Source organism: Epithele typhae (genome assembly GCF_022376455.1).
Source record: "Epithele typhae strain CBS 203.58 chromosome Unknown BXZ73scaffold_29, whole genome shotgun sequence".
NCBI classification, from domain to species: domain Eukaryota; kingdom Fungi; phylum Basidiomycota; class Agaricomycetes; order Polyporales; family Epitheliaceae; genus Epithele; species Epithele typhae.
In genome coordinates, this window is record NW_025954220.1 from 269,191 (window position 1) to 285,722 (window position 16,532).

At 57.3% G+C, this 16,532-nt stretch overlaps 6 protein-coding genes across 6 annotated transcripts; 2 read left to right on the plus strand and 4 right to left on the minus strand.

Moving 5' to 3' along the window:
* Positions 1–857: 857 nt before the first annotated feature.
* Positions 858–2,018, plus strand: BXZ73DRAFT_78123 (uncharacterized protein; the record flags this gene model as incomplete). Its single annotated transcript, XM_048022812.1, has 3 exons — positions 858–939; positions 960–1,262; positions 1,537–2,018. The coding sequence occupies 3 exons, from the start codon at positions 858–860 to the stop codon at positions 2,016–2,018; spliced, it is 867 nt and encodes a 288-aa protein (XP_047877195.1).
* Positions 2,019–3,935: 1,917 nt separating this feature from the next.
* On the minus strand, positions 3,936–5,281 carry BXZ73DRAFT_90416 (NADH:flavin oxidoreductase/NADH oxidase; the record flags this gene model as incomplete). The annotated part of the gene is made up of 5 exons (XM_048025627.1): positions 3,936–4,076; positions 4,140–4,274; positions 4,335–4,735; positions 4,789–4,966; positions 5,018–5,281. 5 exons carry the CDS (start codon positions 5,279–5,281, stop codon positions 3,936–3,938), a joined length of 1,119 nt encoding a protein of 372 aa, XP_047877196.1.
* A 1,872-nt stretch (positions 5,282–7,153) lies between these two features.
* On the minus strand, positions 7,154–9,132 carry BXZ73DRAFT_78125 (acid protease; the record flags this gene model as incomplete). Its single annotated transcript, XM_048022813.1, has 6 exons — positions 7,154–7,287; positions 7,348–7,512; positions 7,561–7,836; positions 7,951–8,124; positions 8,239–8,845; positions 8,896–9,132. 6 exons carry the CDS (start codon positions 9,130–9,132, stop codon positions 7,154–7,156), a joined length of 1,593 nt encoding a protein of 530 aa, XP_047877197.1.
* Positions 9,133–10,506: 1,374 nt separating this feature from the next.
* Positions 10,507–11,041, minus strand: BXZ73DRAFT_47964 (NAD(P)-binding protein; the record flags this gene model as incomplete). The annotated part of the gene is made up of 3 exons (XM_048019964.1): positions 10,507–10,689; positions 10,745–10,840; positions 10,877–11,041. 3 exons carry the CDS (start codon positions 11,039–11,041, stop codon positions 10,507–10,509), a joined length of 444 nt encoding a protein of 147 aa, XP_047877198.1.
* Positions 11,042–11,738: 697 nt separating this feature from the next.
* On the plus strand, positions 11,739–13,747 carry BXZ73DRAFT_90419 (PALP-domain-containing protein; the record flags this gene model as incomplete). Its single annotated transcript, XM_048025628.1, has 13 exons — positions 11,739–11,958; positions 12,013–12,083; positions 12,135–12,180; positions 12,243–12,323; positions 12,473–12,579; positions 12,694–12,719; positions 12,746–12,902; positions 12,971–13,090; positions 13,111–13,179; positions 13,206–13,248; positions 13,316–13,376; positions 13,430–13,618; positions 13,669–13,747. 13 exons carry the CDS (start codon positions 11,739–11,741, stop codon positions 13,745–13,747), a joined length of 1,269 nt encoding a protein of 422 aa, XP_047877199.1.
* Positions 13,748–13,958: 211 nt separating this feature from the next.
* BXZ73DRAFT_90420 (uncharacterized protein) lies at positions 13,959–16,475 on the minus strand (the record flags this gene model as incomplete). Its single annotated transcript, XM_048025629.1, has 11 exons — positions 13,959–14,085; positions 14,147–14,201; positions 14,240–14,443; positions 14,505–14,682; positions 14,739–14,845; positions 14,915–15,032; positions 15,093–15,689; positions 15,753–15,897; positions 16,048–16,094; positions 16,149–16,333; positions 16,427–16,475. 11 exons carry the CDS (start codon positions 16,473–16,475, stop codon positions 13,959–13,961), a joined length of 1,812 nt encoding a protein of 603 aa, XP_047877200.1.
* Between the last annotated feature and the right edge of the window lie 57 nt (positions 16,476–16,532).

Genomic DNA, 16,532 nt, shown 5'->3' on the forward strand with positions numbered 1-16,532 from the left:
CGTGGGGGAGAGGGGGGAACGGATAAGTAGAGGGAGGAAGATGGCAGGGTAGCGCCAATAGGAAGTTCGATAAAAGATAAAATGGGCGTCAATATGGCTGACCACTCTGACGAGATTTAAAGCAAAGTAAGTAACGAGTAAGTGGCTCGAAATGATGATCACTAGGTCAGCCATCAACCGCGGATTCAGACCCGATCGTATCTATTGTTTGTCCACAACAATCGAGTCACACAGGACTATCTCGTTCCGTGGAGTTTGCATATGATCACATGATATTACATAAACATAACCAGCGCCTACGCAGGAAAGAGAGAGGAAGAAATTCGGCGCATGTTGGTTTCCCGACCGGAAGGCGTCCAGGACGCCCACCGACGGTACTTATCCCGAGGACCACGAAAAGGTCTGCGCCAGGACGGGCCGCCACAGCCGCACCCGCCCTCCCTCGGGACCTACCTTGCCAGCAGCCAGGACCCGGGCAACTCCACCAGAGGTATGTCCGGCGTTGTCTTATCAAAGTGTCCATAAAAGGCAACGAGGTATGTCCGAGTTATCTTAGCAGACGCCCCATATCGGGATAGACGCCCATAATGTATGTCCGGACTTATCCTATGCGAGGGGACAATGGGCCCCGAACGCCGGCGCTTATGGGCGGTCTCAGCTTTCCACCATCCTGCACGCAACCTGCACGTCCTAATTAGCAACGTCGACTCACTCAGGGCGCACACCGGAGATTGGTCCCAAATGAGAACTTGCTCGAGTGGCTAAAGCAGCTGCTGGTGAGCCACCCCAGATGTCTCTTCGCGAGGCTTCGCAGCGCATGCGCGTCGCGCAGGCCCTCTCGGATCGCCGCAGATGTGATGACCAGAGAGAAATTCGACCGCAAGAAACGGTGGCAGACTAATACGCGAATCATGCGAGTGGTGGTCGGAAAGGATGAAGGTACGTGTTGGTCATTGCAGATATGCACGGAGTCGAGAAGTGGAGGCTATTGACACGACTCATCAACGACAGCTTCACCCGCCAGTGTCACGTCGCGCCGTTCCGCATGCCTCACGCTCGCATGGGGAGGGTAAGCGCAGCCGACTGTGGAGGATGCGCCAACGAGGCCCCTCGTTTTCGCGGCACCGGTTCTCGAGACATCTTTTCGGCTTCAACCTCGACTTCTACTCGCCTTGTCGCTCTCTACTCCATCCTCCTCTTCCAAGAATCCCAAAGCGCACATATCATGGTCTTGCTTGTGGTCGTCCGCCTAGTGGCTCTCAGTGCGCACCTTTCTTTATCCTGCACACCCACGACCCCGCTCTGACCTATCCTTATATACTGCGACTTCTCCGTGCTTTCCATCGCTACTGGTGCGCTCATGGTGATCACCCTTTCAACCATATACGTCCACCTCCCCGATATCCTTTATCCACACGTATAGGGGCTCATCATTGACTCGTTCCGCACCAGCACCTTCATGTCACTCGTCGTGTCCGAGTCCTTGTGGATCTGTACGCTCTGTAAGCCCCTGCGTTCAGCGCCCTCATCCCACAGATCCTCCCGACGCTCGAGGTCTAGCACAACACATGTGGACGCGGCGCATGCAAGCGTTCCGCCGCACGCCAAGCACAGCTTCAAAGGCGGGTATGGGTATGGCTGCGATACCTACTGCCGCCCGTACTGACATGTCGGTGACGACGGCGCGGGGTCGCGCCGCTCGTACAGCGAGCTCGGCGACGCCTCGAGTCAAGGGCAGCGCCCGGGCGTACGCTAGCTACACCTCGCCCCCGCAGCACCAACCCCGGTGGCCGACCCGCGAGCCATTATTTGGCGAGGACGAGGACGGTACGACCGCCTCCCCACGCTCGGCCTGTGGACCGGCACTACCAGTACCTCCTGGTCTCGCCGCCCGCCCATTCCGTGCGTCTGCGCTTCCACTTGGCGCACATAACACGCGGTTTTCTATGGAAGGTGTACACGTTTGCGTGGGTGACGGTGCGGGTCATGTTGAAATGACCCTCGGGTCACCCTGGTGAACCCGAGCAGTGGCAGTAGCACGGTGTAGTACCAGTTGTATCATTCCCTGCATCTGTAGGTTTGTGTATTACGAGACATACGTATTGTACCCATGTACCATACATTCAAATATGCTGCACAATAACGACTCAGAGTGCCGGTGGGCTCTACAAGGGCTTGAACACTCGGGGAAAATGTGCGCGGCGAGCATGACGTCATTGGTCACGTGGTAAGGCGCCTAACAGACGTATGTCCGAGTTATCTTAGCGCCGAATGACAAGTTATCTTAGGCGAGGGCGATTTTCGCGGGTCGACCGGACATACCTTTGGTGGAGTTGCCCGGGTCCTCAGCAGCCCTAGATAACGTCAGCTCCCAACCGCGAAGAACAAAAACCGAAACTCGGCCTATGCGCTTGGGGATCTTCGCCCGATTGGGGCTCTACTCTTCGGCATTACCTGCAAAAAGCCTGAAGCAGAAAACCCCAAAATTTTGAAACCCACAGTCCGAAACGAAAGAAACCTACCTTCCAGACCTACCTGCTCGCATATCTGCGCCGTCTTCGGGGGATAGACTTGCGTCGTGTACCTGAGCCCCAAGCTCGCTCTTGATGTCTCAGCCCGACACTGGAGCGTGAGAGCCTTCCGCGCATGGGGACGGCTTGAGAAATAAACCAGACCCCGCTTGAAATAGGCATCGGAAAGCCCCCAAGGACATCCTGTCAAATAAAAACTGGGAGAATGTCAGCCAAACAAGACGAGGGATGTGGGTCGAGAAGTCGTACATATCAGTACCAACGAGGAGTGGAAGGGAGCCTTGCTGCTGTCAATCGTCGAAGCCGGCGCTGATGTTGAGGTCGATGTCGGTATTGAGGTCGGTGTCGGTGTTGTCGGTGTCGAAGTCGGTGTCGGTGTTCAATGAGGTCGGCGTCGGCGTTGAGAGGTCGAGTTTGAGGCCGCTGAGCGATGGTGGTCGGGATGATGAGGATGTACAAGCGGGCGAGAGGGTCTTATATACAGAGGACGAGGTGTGGTGGCTTGTTTGTTCCTGCAGTCAGCCTCTTCAACATCCGGCATCCACCGTCTAAAAGTAGACACCCGGTAGCAAACCGCTCCCAGTCAGGCAAGGTGGTTTGACACTTCCGATAAGTAATGGGCCTAGGACGTTCGACAACTGGACATGCCGGCCAAAGAGCGAACAACTGGTGAGTCTTGGACGGTCAGAATAAGCAGCGTCTGTGGAAGAGAGCAATCCAACGGAAGACGTCCCAGAGTGCTATCGCGAGCCGTCTTATGACAAAGAAAAGGCTAGTAAAAGAGCAGGCCGTCAAGAGAAGTACGCAGGTGTTCATCGGAGGGCCGAAGCTTCGGGAGGAGGCAAGCTAGGTTCCAAGTTAGCTGCCTCGTCAAGCTCAGTGAAGGGGGCGTTGAAAATGTGGACACGAGCTTTTAGTACGAGGGAGTATCACCTAGCACCAGGTAGTTCGAGACAGCTAGTGACGCGGACGAGTCGAGGAGGTCAAGCTGAGAGTCGGACAGAGGGTTTGATGGGGATGCAGCACTTTCTCCTGCCCGGCCGTCCTTTTATACCGTTCCGAGTTGCCTTTCGAGCTTTGGCGGTGCCACCCGGGTACTAACAGTCTCCGCTTTGGCCTTGTGCCTCTGGTTGAGCCGAAAGGGCAATTCGCTTTGGCATTTGCAACTGTAGCCAAATCAAATAGACCCGACCCGACACCGCTTGTCCGAGCATAGAACCTGCTTTGAGGAATGCGTGCGGTATGTGAACAGCAACGGGGCGGTGATCTCGAGACAGTGGAGCGCTCGTCAAGCTCGGCGCTTCACTGTGTACTGGTCCTGGTTCCAGGTTCTCGTCTAGAGCAGTTAATGTTGCATGTAAGTAGTAGTCGTAGACACCCGGCGTACACAAAACTCCTTAGCCATCAAGCCTTTATACGTTCAGCGACGAACTTGTCTGAGAATGGGAATTCCGAGTATCCCTCCGCCCCACCCCCAGTGTAGAAGGTCGACGGGTCGCCGGCGGCCAGAGGGAGGTCTTCCATCAGGCGGTAAGGGAGGTCGGGCTGCGATATCACATTGTCAGGAAAGTAGTTCAAACGGTCCAGCCGATGACCTCAATGACTCACATTCGGAATGAAACTTTGTCCCATGCCAATGACGACGCCTTCCTTCTCTGCGGCTTGGAGCGCGGTCGCGCGGGTGTATCCGCCAGTAGAAATGTACGGAAGCGGTGCCCATAACTCGTGGAGCACCTGCTCGTCCTGTGTGGGAATGTCTTTGATCAGCGTGTGGAGAATGACAATAACCTTCCATGATCGTACCTTGGGATCCTCGGGGGGCTTGTTAAAGTCCGCAGTCGACGCCACGACGTGAAGGTACGCCAAGCCCGGGAACCGCGCTTTGAACTCGCTGATGAGGTAGGTAAACGTCTCCCTTGTCTCCTTGTCGTCCATGCGCATGTCCTGATACAAATTCCACGGGCTCAGGCGATACGCCGAGCGCTCCGCCCCTACGGCGCGGACGACGGCGTCCAGCACCTCGAGTGGGAAGCGTGCGCGGTTCGCAGCAGAGGCGCCGTAGGCATCCGTGCGCGTGTTGCTGACGCTCTGCGTGAATTGGTCCAGGAGGTAGCCCGAAGCACCGTGCACCTCGACGGCGTCGAAGCCTGCGGAGATGGCGTTCTTCGCAGCCTGAGCATACAGTTGAACGTACTCCGCGATCTCTGACGCGAGTTTCAGATAGGGGGTTCAAACGTCGACGGAAACAGTGACCGACCATCGGTAGTGAGAGCGCGGGGCACGGCCTCATGGCTCGACTTCAGCGCAATCGGTGAGGGAGCGACGTGTGGGTACTTCGGGTTCTCCAATTGAAGCAACGCAGGACGGGCTGAGCGTCCAAGGGCCCACAACTGACACACGATGTACGAGCCCTTCGCATGGACAGCATCGGTGACCTATACAGAAGCTCAGTGTCGGGCTGGTTTGATGCGTAGCGAAAATCTCACCTTTTTCCATGCTGCGATCTGCGCGTCTTTGTAAATGCCGGGGACGTGGGGGATGATCCCTGCCTGGGGAGCGATGAAAACGGCCTCGGAGACGAGCAGAGTGCCGGGAACGCTAGCGCGTTGGGTGTAGTACTCCACCATCAGGTCCGTCGGGACGTGAGCGGCGTCAGCTCGCATACGCGTCATCGGGGCCATAGCAACGCGGTGACCCAGTTGCATGGTGCCGACGCGAATGGTTTGGAAGAGGGCAGGAATGGAAGGCATATTGGGGTTGCTGTGACAGGCCTGGGGGTGCGATGAACCGGAGACTGGGGGTGCTGATGATCCACGAAACGGACAGAGGGCTTTATAAACCCCGACAAGTCTCTTCCAGCTGGTGTCGCAGCATCGCAAAGGACGCCAAGTTCAACGAGATATGAGTGTTGCTGACTGTACTCGGCGGCTGTAGTCCAATCACGCTTAGGCGAATCTTTCGTCGCGATACGCGCCAGGGTCGAGCAGTGTACACCGTGGCCTCGGGACACGCAACTATCCGCAGCGTAGATAGTGGTTGATTCTGAGTCAGCGCCCCATTGCTGACAGAGCTTGTGTTTCGTTCGACTCACCGGACCACACGCTCTCCGTTTGCCCACCGGCCTTCGAGGTTGTAGTACTGTAGGATCGCATCCAATGTTGCGGAGAAAACCCCCATTCGAGGTGAAAAGACCTCCGTGAGCCTATGAGCCGGAGAAACACCCTCGCCCCGATCTCGCTGTACCACCTAGAATGTTATTGCAGCAATGGTCAGTAGTCAAATTCCGGCCGTACATACGCTGCACAGGAGAGCCCGCGTGTAATGGCTCTAGCGTGATCAACAGCGGAGCCGTCCCACGTGCGCCTGAACATGGCAGTGAAACATACTAGAAACATGTTAGAAACAGCTTGCTGACGAAGCCAACCGGGCTTGGCCAACCCTCTCACCACGGCGAATCCCGATGAAGCTCCCAGGTTCAGGGAGCGGTAGAAAAGCGAGCCTATAACGGTGCCCTTGAGATTGAGCGGTGCAAGTAGTAGCCTGGAGAGGAGCAAAACTGGCAGTCGTCCTTCGAGTTTGCCAGCTCCCACGTGGAGATGACGTAATGCCTAAGGCGGCCATGGGCGCTCCAAGCTCGGACTCCGCCAGTGGACCGGGGTCAGACATATAGGTTGGGTTATGGCCGGTATTAGTGGGCAGGACATTTGAAACGGGCCTGCTAAGACCTTTCTCCTCTGAAGACACGCCATATCCCACAAGTGCGAAAGTTTTCTGCAAGGACTTAATACAAGACGTGTCACGTGCTTGAAAGTTCAGTGCATGCTTTCGGCGCTCAAACCACAAGCGAGGCCAAGATGCATATGGGAAACGGACGTCGATGTCCCAGCCTCTTTCCTGCTAGACCGTGTTCAAATCCGACCCACTAACTGAACCGTAACTCTAAAAGCTACCGAGCGAGGTCCAGACCAGGGTCTTTCACACACCAACACTGTAGACCTGAACCGTTCCCTCTTGACGGGTGCACGAGGGCACGGGCCAGAACCCAAATCTTGGTAGAACATCTCCAACGACAGTGCGGCACCGAGCATAGCCGCTGTTCGAAGACGACCCGCAGAGCGGACCCCCGTCGGCATCCCCGCCCCCCATTCCCGGGGTCTGGGATCCCACTCCCATGGGAACGGAGTGCATACACACTCCGTCCGTATTCCCGCGCGAGCGTCGGTCTTACACATTAGCATGGCTCGCGCGTTCGGCCTGAAAAGCCGCAGTGTGAACGAACACGATCACACGAGCATCACAGAAACGGCAACGACGTGGAGATGGTAAGAGAGTGCACACGGGGGCGGACGAGTAGCGGCGAGCGCGAGAGCAAGAATCATCCCAACGTAAGTAGAATATATTCGGTCAGCGAAACACGATCCAAGCAGGGGCGACAACAGCCAAAGCGTGAGTAAGAAATGCAAGAGTACGGGAGCCACAGCGACATCGGTCAGTATGTATGATCACAGCAATCGTCCGGGCGGCTGGGGCCCAAGAGCGTGGCAGAGAGCGGGCAGGCCGTCGTTGCACGCGCATGTGCGCGGGCAACTTGGCGACAACGAGAGACCCGGCGGTATGCCTGATCATGCAAGCACGAAGTAGCCCGCAAGAACAGTCATGAGCAGAGACGCGCCTACTCCGGCAAGGCCACCTGACTGGTGAACGAACGAGCTAGCGCTGTTGCCCGACTTTGTAGGGTTGAGGGCAGAACCCGAAGCTGGAAAGAGTACGAAGGATGATTGGAGAATTGTCAAGCGGGAAGCGAGGATATACGCACTCGTCCCCGAGCTACCTGAAGGGATAGGGTTGCCGGTTGCGCCCACATTAGCGGATGAGGGGAAAGATGAAGGGGTACCTGAAGAGGCAGCAGAAGACCCAGAGAACCCGACAGAAACAGACGAAGAAGTAGGACCAGAAGCCGATGAAGAAAGCGTCGAAGGATCTTATCAAATTCGATATTGCACGCAATAAGCGACAAAAAAGTACGTACCCGAGGAGCCACCGGCGGCAGCGGAGAGCTCGGCGAAGCCAACGGCGGCAGGGTCCGAGCGGAAGACGGAGTACACGTTTTTGAGGAAGGTGTCACCGACAACCCAAACGGGATTCCCGCTGCCACTGCCGACGTTGGACCCGAGGTTGAGGTCGAAGATACCGCCCAGGCAAAGGTTCGACCCCGAGGAGATGCTGCCGAGGTTCATGTCCGCGTCGCTGATGGGCCACGACTTCCCGCCAAAAGCGAGCGAAATCTGGACGCTGGTGCTGCAGGCTGTGTGAACAAACGGCGAGGCCCGTCAGTCATCGTGCCACAGGCATGCGGCCGCGGAGGCTGCGGAGAGCAGAAATAGCCTGGCGCGAGGAGAGTCAAGGCATGAGCACTTACGGAACGCCCAGAATCCTTCGAACTGCCCAGTGAGTGCCTTCGCGCCGTCCACCGTCTGCCAGATGGCCGTGACCGCGTCAGAGGGGCCGCCAATGAGTGTGGTGCCGGTGTCGATGGCAGAGAGAGCGTTTGAACCGGTGGGTATTGACACCGACTTGCCATTGACGGTAGCGCCTGCGCAATGTCAACACCAAACCAAAATACAACGCAAACGACCAGTCGGGGCGCATAGCCCCGACGGGCGACAAGATAGCAACGAGCGCACGAAGGGTAGAGAAAAAAACGCACTGGTCATCTCCAGCATCCAGAACGTGGGTGAGCTGCTCACGCTGGTGAGTGAGTTGAACTCGATGTCGCCGGTAAAGAGCGTTGAGTTCGTGCCGCCAAGCGTCATCACTCCGCCGTCCTGCTCTACCGTGGTCGGGCTGTCGTCAATGTGACGGGCGAGCCAAAACGACATTTCGGGAGATGCCCACTGGCCACCGTTCACAAGGGCCTGCCAGAAAGGGGTCGCGCGGGTGGAGGCGAGAGACTGGAAGGCGAGGCCCATGATGCCCGAGACGTCGCCCGATAGGAGGCCAGTCGTCATCTGCTCGACGACGACCATCGTCTGGGGGTTGACGGTGAAGCCAGCCATAGAGACGGTGTCAGAGGCGAGAATACCGGCGACCTGTCCACTGCCATAGCTGATTTGAATGGATTGGGTGCTGCCAGAGGCACTGGTGAGCGCTTTGATGGACGACGAGGCGTTGGGGTCGAAGGGCGGGGTGGAACCGCAGGACACGCAATCGCTGGAAGCGAGCCAGAAGTCGGAAGAGCCGGTGTCGAGGACAACCTTAAAGGACTGGGGCGGGGTGCCGACAGTGACCTGTCCGAGGTAGGACGCGTCTTGTTGCTGTGCGGCAATGAGGAGGCTGCGGAGACGGGACAAAGTATTGGACGTACCTGGTCGATGATCGAGAAGCCGACGGTCTGGCCAGCACGCTTCACGGAGGCAGACGAGGGGGAAAAACCATACTTGTTGCGAACATAGTCGGCATGGGCGGCGAAGCGGTCGATGGAGGCTGCGCTGCCTGCGGAGCGACGGCGGATGGGGACATGGAGGGGCGGGGGTACGTGCAGCGGTTCTGCGACGGCAGCAGAGACAAGGGCAAGGAGCGGGAGGAAGGTATAGGTGATCATGGCCGTCGGAAGGAGGAAAGAGCGCGCTGGGCGAGCGAGGGGAAGTATATAAACCGCGAAGAAAGGACAGGAGGGGAACGAAGCGAAGCGAGGGAGGAGCGGAGCAGGCGGGGCTAAGCGCGTGGACACCGGACGGACATTCTCCGCAGCCAGCGCTCTTGCCTCCCTTGTTTGCTCCCCCGGCCTTCGTCTGATTCGCCCCGTCGGTCGTCTGATCTCTGCCAGTGACGTCCTCTCCTTGCAGGCATCCGTTTCGTGTCTCATCGTTCAGCTCATTCGACTAACCCGGGTCATCTCTTGGCTGCATGCCAACGCCCCCGATCAGACCGAAACGAGGCGCTGAGTTTTTCTCTCACTTTCACACCTCCAGCACCTGACATCGAAAGGAGCCACGCATCAGTGTCCAACCACCTTTGGCAGATCTCACGACACGTCCGTGTGAACTCCCACCCGCTGCGGTGCTGTTTGGGAGCGCAGAGCGCGCTGTCCGTGCTCCACGAATGTCTACATACTCGGCCGCCGCCGCTTCCAATCGCGCACGGGAGCGGGCGTATGTTGGCATGCCTAACACCTCGAGGCCAGGATTCCGCAGCCATAACCGCCGGTCCTCCCCGTGTTGAGAAGTAGACGCTTTCAGTCAACATTATAGCTCGATACAGGACGAGCACCGTGCTTCCCACAGACATCGCGCGCGAGATACAGTTGTTTGGATACGATCATCCGATGCATCTATCAGTGTCACAGTGAGGAGGCCAGGAGGCCATGTCCATATAATGTCCGACACACTGAAAGTTGTCAAAGGAAGAGGCCCCCACACCGACGAGGTTAAGTTGCAAAGATTCTTCCGCAGTAAAGACGCTCCGGGAGCCACTTTGAGAAGCCCCCGCAGCTCTCCATGCGTGGTATCTCAGTCACATATCGTCCGGCGTTCGTATATTTGTGGACCCATGCAGATGAGCGTCACCGAATCCGGATTTACGTCAAACGCGATGACAATGCTGAGCTCACCTCAGTATGGAATGGTTCATGATTCCCCGACTTTACATCTTCCTCAGGCAGATGGCGGCTCCAAACCGCTCGACCTGGATAGAAGGAGTCAACTACCCATTATGTATACTCCATCATCACAAGCGGCACACGAGCAAGAGGGTGTGCAATGACCATTGCAGATAGCAGCATGAGAAACCGTTCTGGACGACAGTGAGAGGGAAAGAAGGCTCGATAGCAACATCCCTGCCAATACTGTACCAAGACGGTGTTCATCATAGGTACGAAAGTACCTCACAAGTGTGCGCGCCGGAGCACAGCAGAGTAAGCCGAATCTGCTAAAATTACATTGTAACACCGTGCCCGACAGCATGTCGTGCCTGGAGTCTAAAGGAGGCTCTTCAAGACGCCGTCGCCGTCAACCAAAATGCACGGGCCGCCGTAGATGACCTTGTTGGCGAGCCCATTCTCGTTGATATAATTGATGACCTCTTCGTTCTCGGCACCGGGCTGGAGCCACAGAGCAGAGACGTTGAGCGACTTGGCCTGCTCGAGAATGCCCAAAGTAATCTGTCACAAAAGCATTAACACAATGACGGAGCGCGCGGGAAGAGAACACAAGAACCTTGGCTGGTGTGATGATGCTGATCGAGGTCTCCGTTGGAGAGGGCAGGTCGCTCAGGGAACGGATGGTCTTCAATCCCTCTAATTCATCCTCTTTCTGTAGACACACGCATCAGACGGTGCACCCACCCACTTGGGATATTGCTCTCACAGGATGGACTGGGGTGACGTCCTTGTCGCGGGCCTGGTACCATTTGAGCACCTTCGTGCCAAACTTGGTTTGATCCTTGGACGCTCCAACAACGGCGAACTTGGGCGCGGAGAGGAAAGTCTCCTTGATTGCAATGACTTCGGCCATTGGAGATGCGTCGAAGGGGGTTCAGGAGAAGTGGCAGTGGCAGAGGAGAGTCCGTGCTCAATCTGCGGCACTCATAGATACCGCTCGGGGTTTGGTCGGGGAGCCGTCAGGAGATGGCATCGATATGCAGCAATCGCATGGCGCCATCCGCCGTCCGCACTGCGCAAGCCGAGCATGACGACGCCAAGGACAGAACAACGACATACAAGTGTGTTACAGTCGGACATCGAGCGCGTGCACCATGCACTGTACTGGCGCTGGTGCAGGCAGCCTGCCCTCAGCTTGCTTGGTCCGTGCGCGCGGCTGCCGAGTATAAAGTCTGCACTCGCGCATCAAAGCAACTCATACTTACCTTGATGGCACAGGCCCCTTCATGTACCTGGGTCTGTGGGCCGTGGGGGCCTCTCATAGCACGGCGACCCTGTCCCCAGGGGGGCCCTGCGGTTTGTATGGGCTTCGGCTCATGCACCGTCTCAATATTTTCCTGTCCCTCTTCGGCCCTCGGGCTGGGTGGGCCGTTTTTTTTGGCTTCTGCGCGCCGCTAACCCTAACCCCATGTACATACCAAGCTGGCTATAATAATATGACCTCATTTTCCCATCTCTCTGCATGTGCGGTGTGATCTGAGCACAATTTGGACCGCAACTTGTGCCTGGGTCGCTATCTCTAAACTTTCAGCTTGGTCTATGAACAAGGCATGCAAGTTGTAGACCACGTCGTCCAGTGGCTACCTGCCCGGTCAACATACCGGCAGCTCCTCTACGGTGTTGTTGTCGGACTTGCACTGTCTCTCACGGCCTCATCTGTGGTGCACTGCAACCGGTGGCAGAAGCAAAACACCTCTCCTCCAGTGCTCGACCCTCGCCTCATAGAACCACGCAGGGATGAGGTCGTCGACGGTGTTGTCGGTCTCATTGGTGGGTTCTAGTCCACCAGATCAGTACTGTTACTTTCTCATTGCTTGTTCACAGGAAACACTCCCTTGGTCCGGATCAACTCCCTCAGCAATGCCCTTGGAGTCGAAATCCTGGGAAAAGCGGAGGTACCATCATCGGGCTCTCTCAATTTGATGCCAATCTTACACCCTTTCTAGTTCATGAATCCCGGAGGCAGTGTGAAAGACCGTGTCGCGCTTCGAGGTGCATCCGGGCTCGTACGCTGTCGCGTCAGCTGGATACTGACGTGACCTACCTTGGTTCAGTGATCACGGATGCGGAGGAGCAAGGATTGCTACGTCCCCACACCAGCTCAAGGATATTTGAGGGTACGGTCGGCTCCACTGGCATCTCGATAGCGACCATCGCCCGCGCGAAGTGAGCAGTGGCTTCGCTTTTTCCGTCACACACTCTGACTGACTTGATCACTATCAGAGGATACGAGAGTAGTATGTGGCAGCGCACAACTGCTTGTCATGTACTGACCCCGCGCCAGCGATCATCATGCCAGACGACGTTGCGGAGGAGAAAGTGAAGGCGCTACTCGCGTTGGGCGCAGAGGTCGAGCGTGTGCGTCCTGCCAGCATCGTCGACAAGAAGCAGGTGAACCATGTCCTTGCGCTTCTACTAGGATCGGTTGATGTTACCTAACACACATTCACAGTTTGTTGTACGTCCGCCGCACCCGTAACCTGGGCCGAAGCTCACCTGTCCTAGAACCTCGCGCGCGACCGCGCGAGCATGTTCGGAGCAGATCCCGACCAACCAGCTTCGTCCCGCCGGGGCACCTCCTCCAGACCGCATCTGCGTCCGTGGTTGTCACCACGACTGCAGACGGCGCGCTCGCTGACGACAAGCTCACAAATTCCAAGGAGGAGCGCGAGTCCGCGACGAAGCCGCGCGGGTTCTTCGCGGACCAGTTCGAGGTGCGCTTGTCCCCTTCCCCATCGGCGTCCGTGTGGACGCAGACGGGCTGAGCACGGCTCCCCGGCAGAACCGGAGCAACTACTACGCGCACTACGACGGCACTGGGCCTGAGATCTGGCGGCAGACGAGCGGCGCCGTTGACGCGTTCGTCTCGGGCGCGGGGACGGGCGGGACGCTCGCGGGACCGGTCAGTTCTTGAAGGCGAAGAAGCGGGACATTCTAGTAGCGATGAGCGACCCGGAGGGCAGCGGGTTGTACAACAAGGTCAAGTACGGGGTCATGTTCGACCGGAAAGAGCGGAGGGGACGAAGAGGCGCCATCAGTCGACACGGTCGTCGAGGGCATGTGGGTGGTCATTCCCGCTCTCCCCGAGGACAGGCGTTGACGGTGCTTGACGTGCACCTTCATAGAGGGATCAATAGGCTCACGCACAACTTCGAGCTTGCGCTGCCTATCATTGATGACGCCTTCCGGTGGGTGGTCTGTGGTTTCTTGTTGTTCTGCGTTGACTCGGAAATGTGGACAGAGTCACCGACGAGGAGGCTGTCGCGATGTCGCGCTATCTAGTGCACCACGATGGGCTGTTCTTAGGATCCAGCAGTGCCTGCAACCTGGTCGCGTGTATCAGACTGGTCAAGAAGCTTAAATGGAAGAGCGGAGAAAGAATCGTCACGATACTCTGCGACTCCGGATGCCGACATTACTCCAAATTCTGGTGAGTCGTCTCCCATAACCGTCCTCCATCCTTGTTCACCATTTTCACAGGAACGACGAGTATCTCGCCAAAGCCAAAATTCCCATAGACATGGGCATCATCGATCGCATGCTCACCGGAAGCGTTTGAATTCGTCTTGTAGATGACCACTCTACTCGTTGCACTGCTCCTTGTTACCCGCAGAGAGAACAAGGACTCGTATGAATAATGTACAGATGCGATAGACTACAGGGGCGTATAATGAACAGCACGATAGCAATGAAGACAACATGTGGTATGTATAGTACGGGTGATGCAGCGTTCGCAGGGCAAATGGGACACACGGAGCCCGACGGCGAACCTACGAGCCCGACCCTGGTGGGACAGATCCTAGCGGGACGTTCGTGAACGGCGGCGGCCGTGGGGACACTCGCGCCATCGAGTCCTTGCTCGGCGACGCGCTCAGCGTTGGCGGCGCGGATGGCCTTCTGACGGATCGCGGTCGTCAGCACTCTCGCCGGACCGCACTCAGCGCTCGGCCTGAAAGACTTACCCGTCGCCGAAGCGGCGGCGGCGGCGGTCGCCTGCACGTCCGTGTTGCCGACTTGAGAAAGCCGGCCTGGACGAGGAAGTCCCACACACGGCTGGTCTTGTTCACATCGATCTTGACGAGATCGCGCGCCTCGCGCCGCCGGAGCTTCCCCCCACGTCGAGCGTACTCGCGCACGAGAGTTTCTTTGATGACGAGGTATGGCTTGGGCAGGATCCGGAGCTGGGAGCAGAGGGTCTGCTCCTCGGGCGTGAGCAAGTGCAGCGCGGGCGAGTTCGCGAGGTTGAGAGGCGCGGCTGTGAGCAAAAGGAGCGGGTGAGTGACGGGTAATCAGGCTAGAGGAAGGGTGGGACATACGCATTTTGCGCGCGGGAGGACCCGTGGCAGACGCGGAGGCGCCGGGCTTCGGTGTTGCCTCGCGGTCGTCGCCGTCCATGCTCCCGCGTCGTGGATCGGGCCCCGAGGATGCGCGGCCTCCGTTCAGACGGCGATCGGCGTAGAGATCACGGGTCGACATATTTGCCTTGACGCTCGCCTGCATGGGGAAGGCATGTGAGATTGCTGCGGCGCGAGGCCGGACGGAGAACTCACCCTCTTTACGACGTCCGCCTCATATTTCTCGATGTCTGCCTGTGTGCGGAGACCCATGCGGCGATAATGCTGCAGCTCTTGAATGCGTTTCCGGAGCATGTGTTCGTCTGCATGGCGGGGAGATGCAACTCACGTGTCAGATAGGGCCAGGGGCATGGACGGCTCACGGGACGCACAGAGGATGTCTGCTTGGAAGTTCTCAAAGTCTTCGGCCGTCTGCAAGCGGGCGAATGGACGAAGGCGATGGATGATGTCTTTCTCTTCCTTTGCTCGCTTTTTCTCTGTCATTTGCATCTGGGGGAGCGGAGCACGGTGAAAAGGGCGTCAAGGGGAGAGCGGCGATCGACCACGCACCTGCTTGTAATGAAGAAGGCCGCGATCGAACATCACTTCTTTCTGTTCCTGTCGCTTCTCCAGGCGCTGGTAGTAAGACTCGAGTAGGGAAAGCTTGAATTGGAGTGACTCCTTCGTCTCGAAGGGGGGTGGTTGCGTCTGCTCTTCCGCATCCTCGTCCTGGTCACTCTTCTTTTCGTCTTCCGGCTTCAAGCTCGTGTCGCGCGGGGTGTTGCCGTTTGAGTGATACCCGTTTACGACGCCGTTCATCATCCCGTTAGGCAATCGCTTTCCCGACAACGCTTCCTTGGCCTTCATCTCCTCAGTATACTTCGCCCTCGCCTTCACGTCGGCATCGTTCTCATCCTCCGGCATCTCATCGCCGCCCCACTCCAGACATATGCCGAACTCCAGGTCCTTGACAACGTCTTCAGCTTCGTTATCCAACTCGTGCTCGAACTCAAGACGGCCAGGCAGGAAACCAGCGACCTCGTGAATTGCAGGGGCCGACACAGGCGCGACCTTGTGCGGGGGAGGAGCACTGGTCGTCATCGCAGATATTCGCCTTCGTTTCCGCTCCTTGAATTCCGCGGGATCGATGTCGAAGTCGCGTCCATTCTCTAAGGGAGGGGCAAGGTGCGTAAGCGGGGGGATGATGGCATGAAAGGGGAATAAGCGCACAGGCATGGGCCAGTCGGGGGAGTTGATGTAGACGTCCAGGTAATGGTTTTCTACCTCCTCCTTGGTCCGTGTTCCCACGTGTTCGGATATCGCTTGCCAGTTGCCCAATCCCTGCAGCGAAATCCCTTCAAGTAGCAACAACTCCCTGGCGTGTGTCAGCAAGTAATTCACAAACGTCGTACCCAAGAATAAGAAACGCGGGAAACGAAGTGGTCCTGGGGTAAGAGGACCAGCCCCGCCCGCCCCCATTGCATGCAACAAGGATGTCGAGGGCGTAATCAAAGTGGCAACTCACTCATCTGCACCCCAGTCCTCTGTGAATATTGGATTTGAGTAAAGTTCCTGTAGAAGATCCGGTGAGTTAGCGATATCATACTTCGAACCAGGTGCACTGACCACCACACGGTATGCATGGCCCCGTTTGTGAGAGGCGAACTCCTTGCCACTGCAGAAACACGAGGGACAGATATCGACGCCATCTCCCTCTTGGCAGGTGGAATCTGCGCACTTGATACGGATGGAGTGGGTGAGGTCGCAGGCGCAGGAGTCGCATTCGATCTGGAGGCCAGGCTCGCTCACGGCTAAATTACATAAGCAAGGGAGGGATGCGTGAGAACCCCGAAACAGGAGGATGGTATGGCCACAGACAGGGCAAGCGATTGACCACCACGTACTCTGAATTTCCTCCGGCTGATACTGCCTCTTCCGGTGTGTAACCGTCATCGTCTGCGAAAGTATCGGCCAATTTGGCTGAGAATTGGTCGCCCCAGGTCCTGTCCT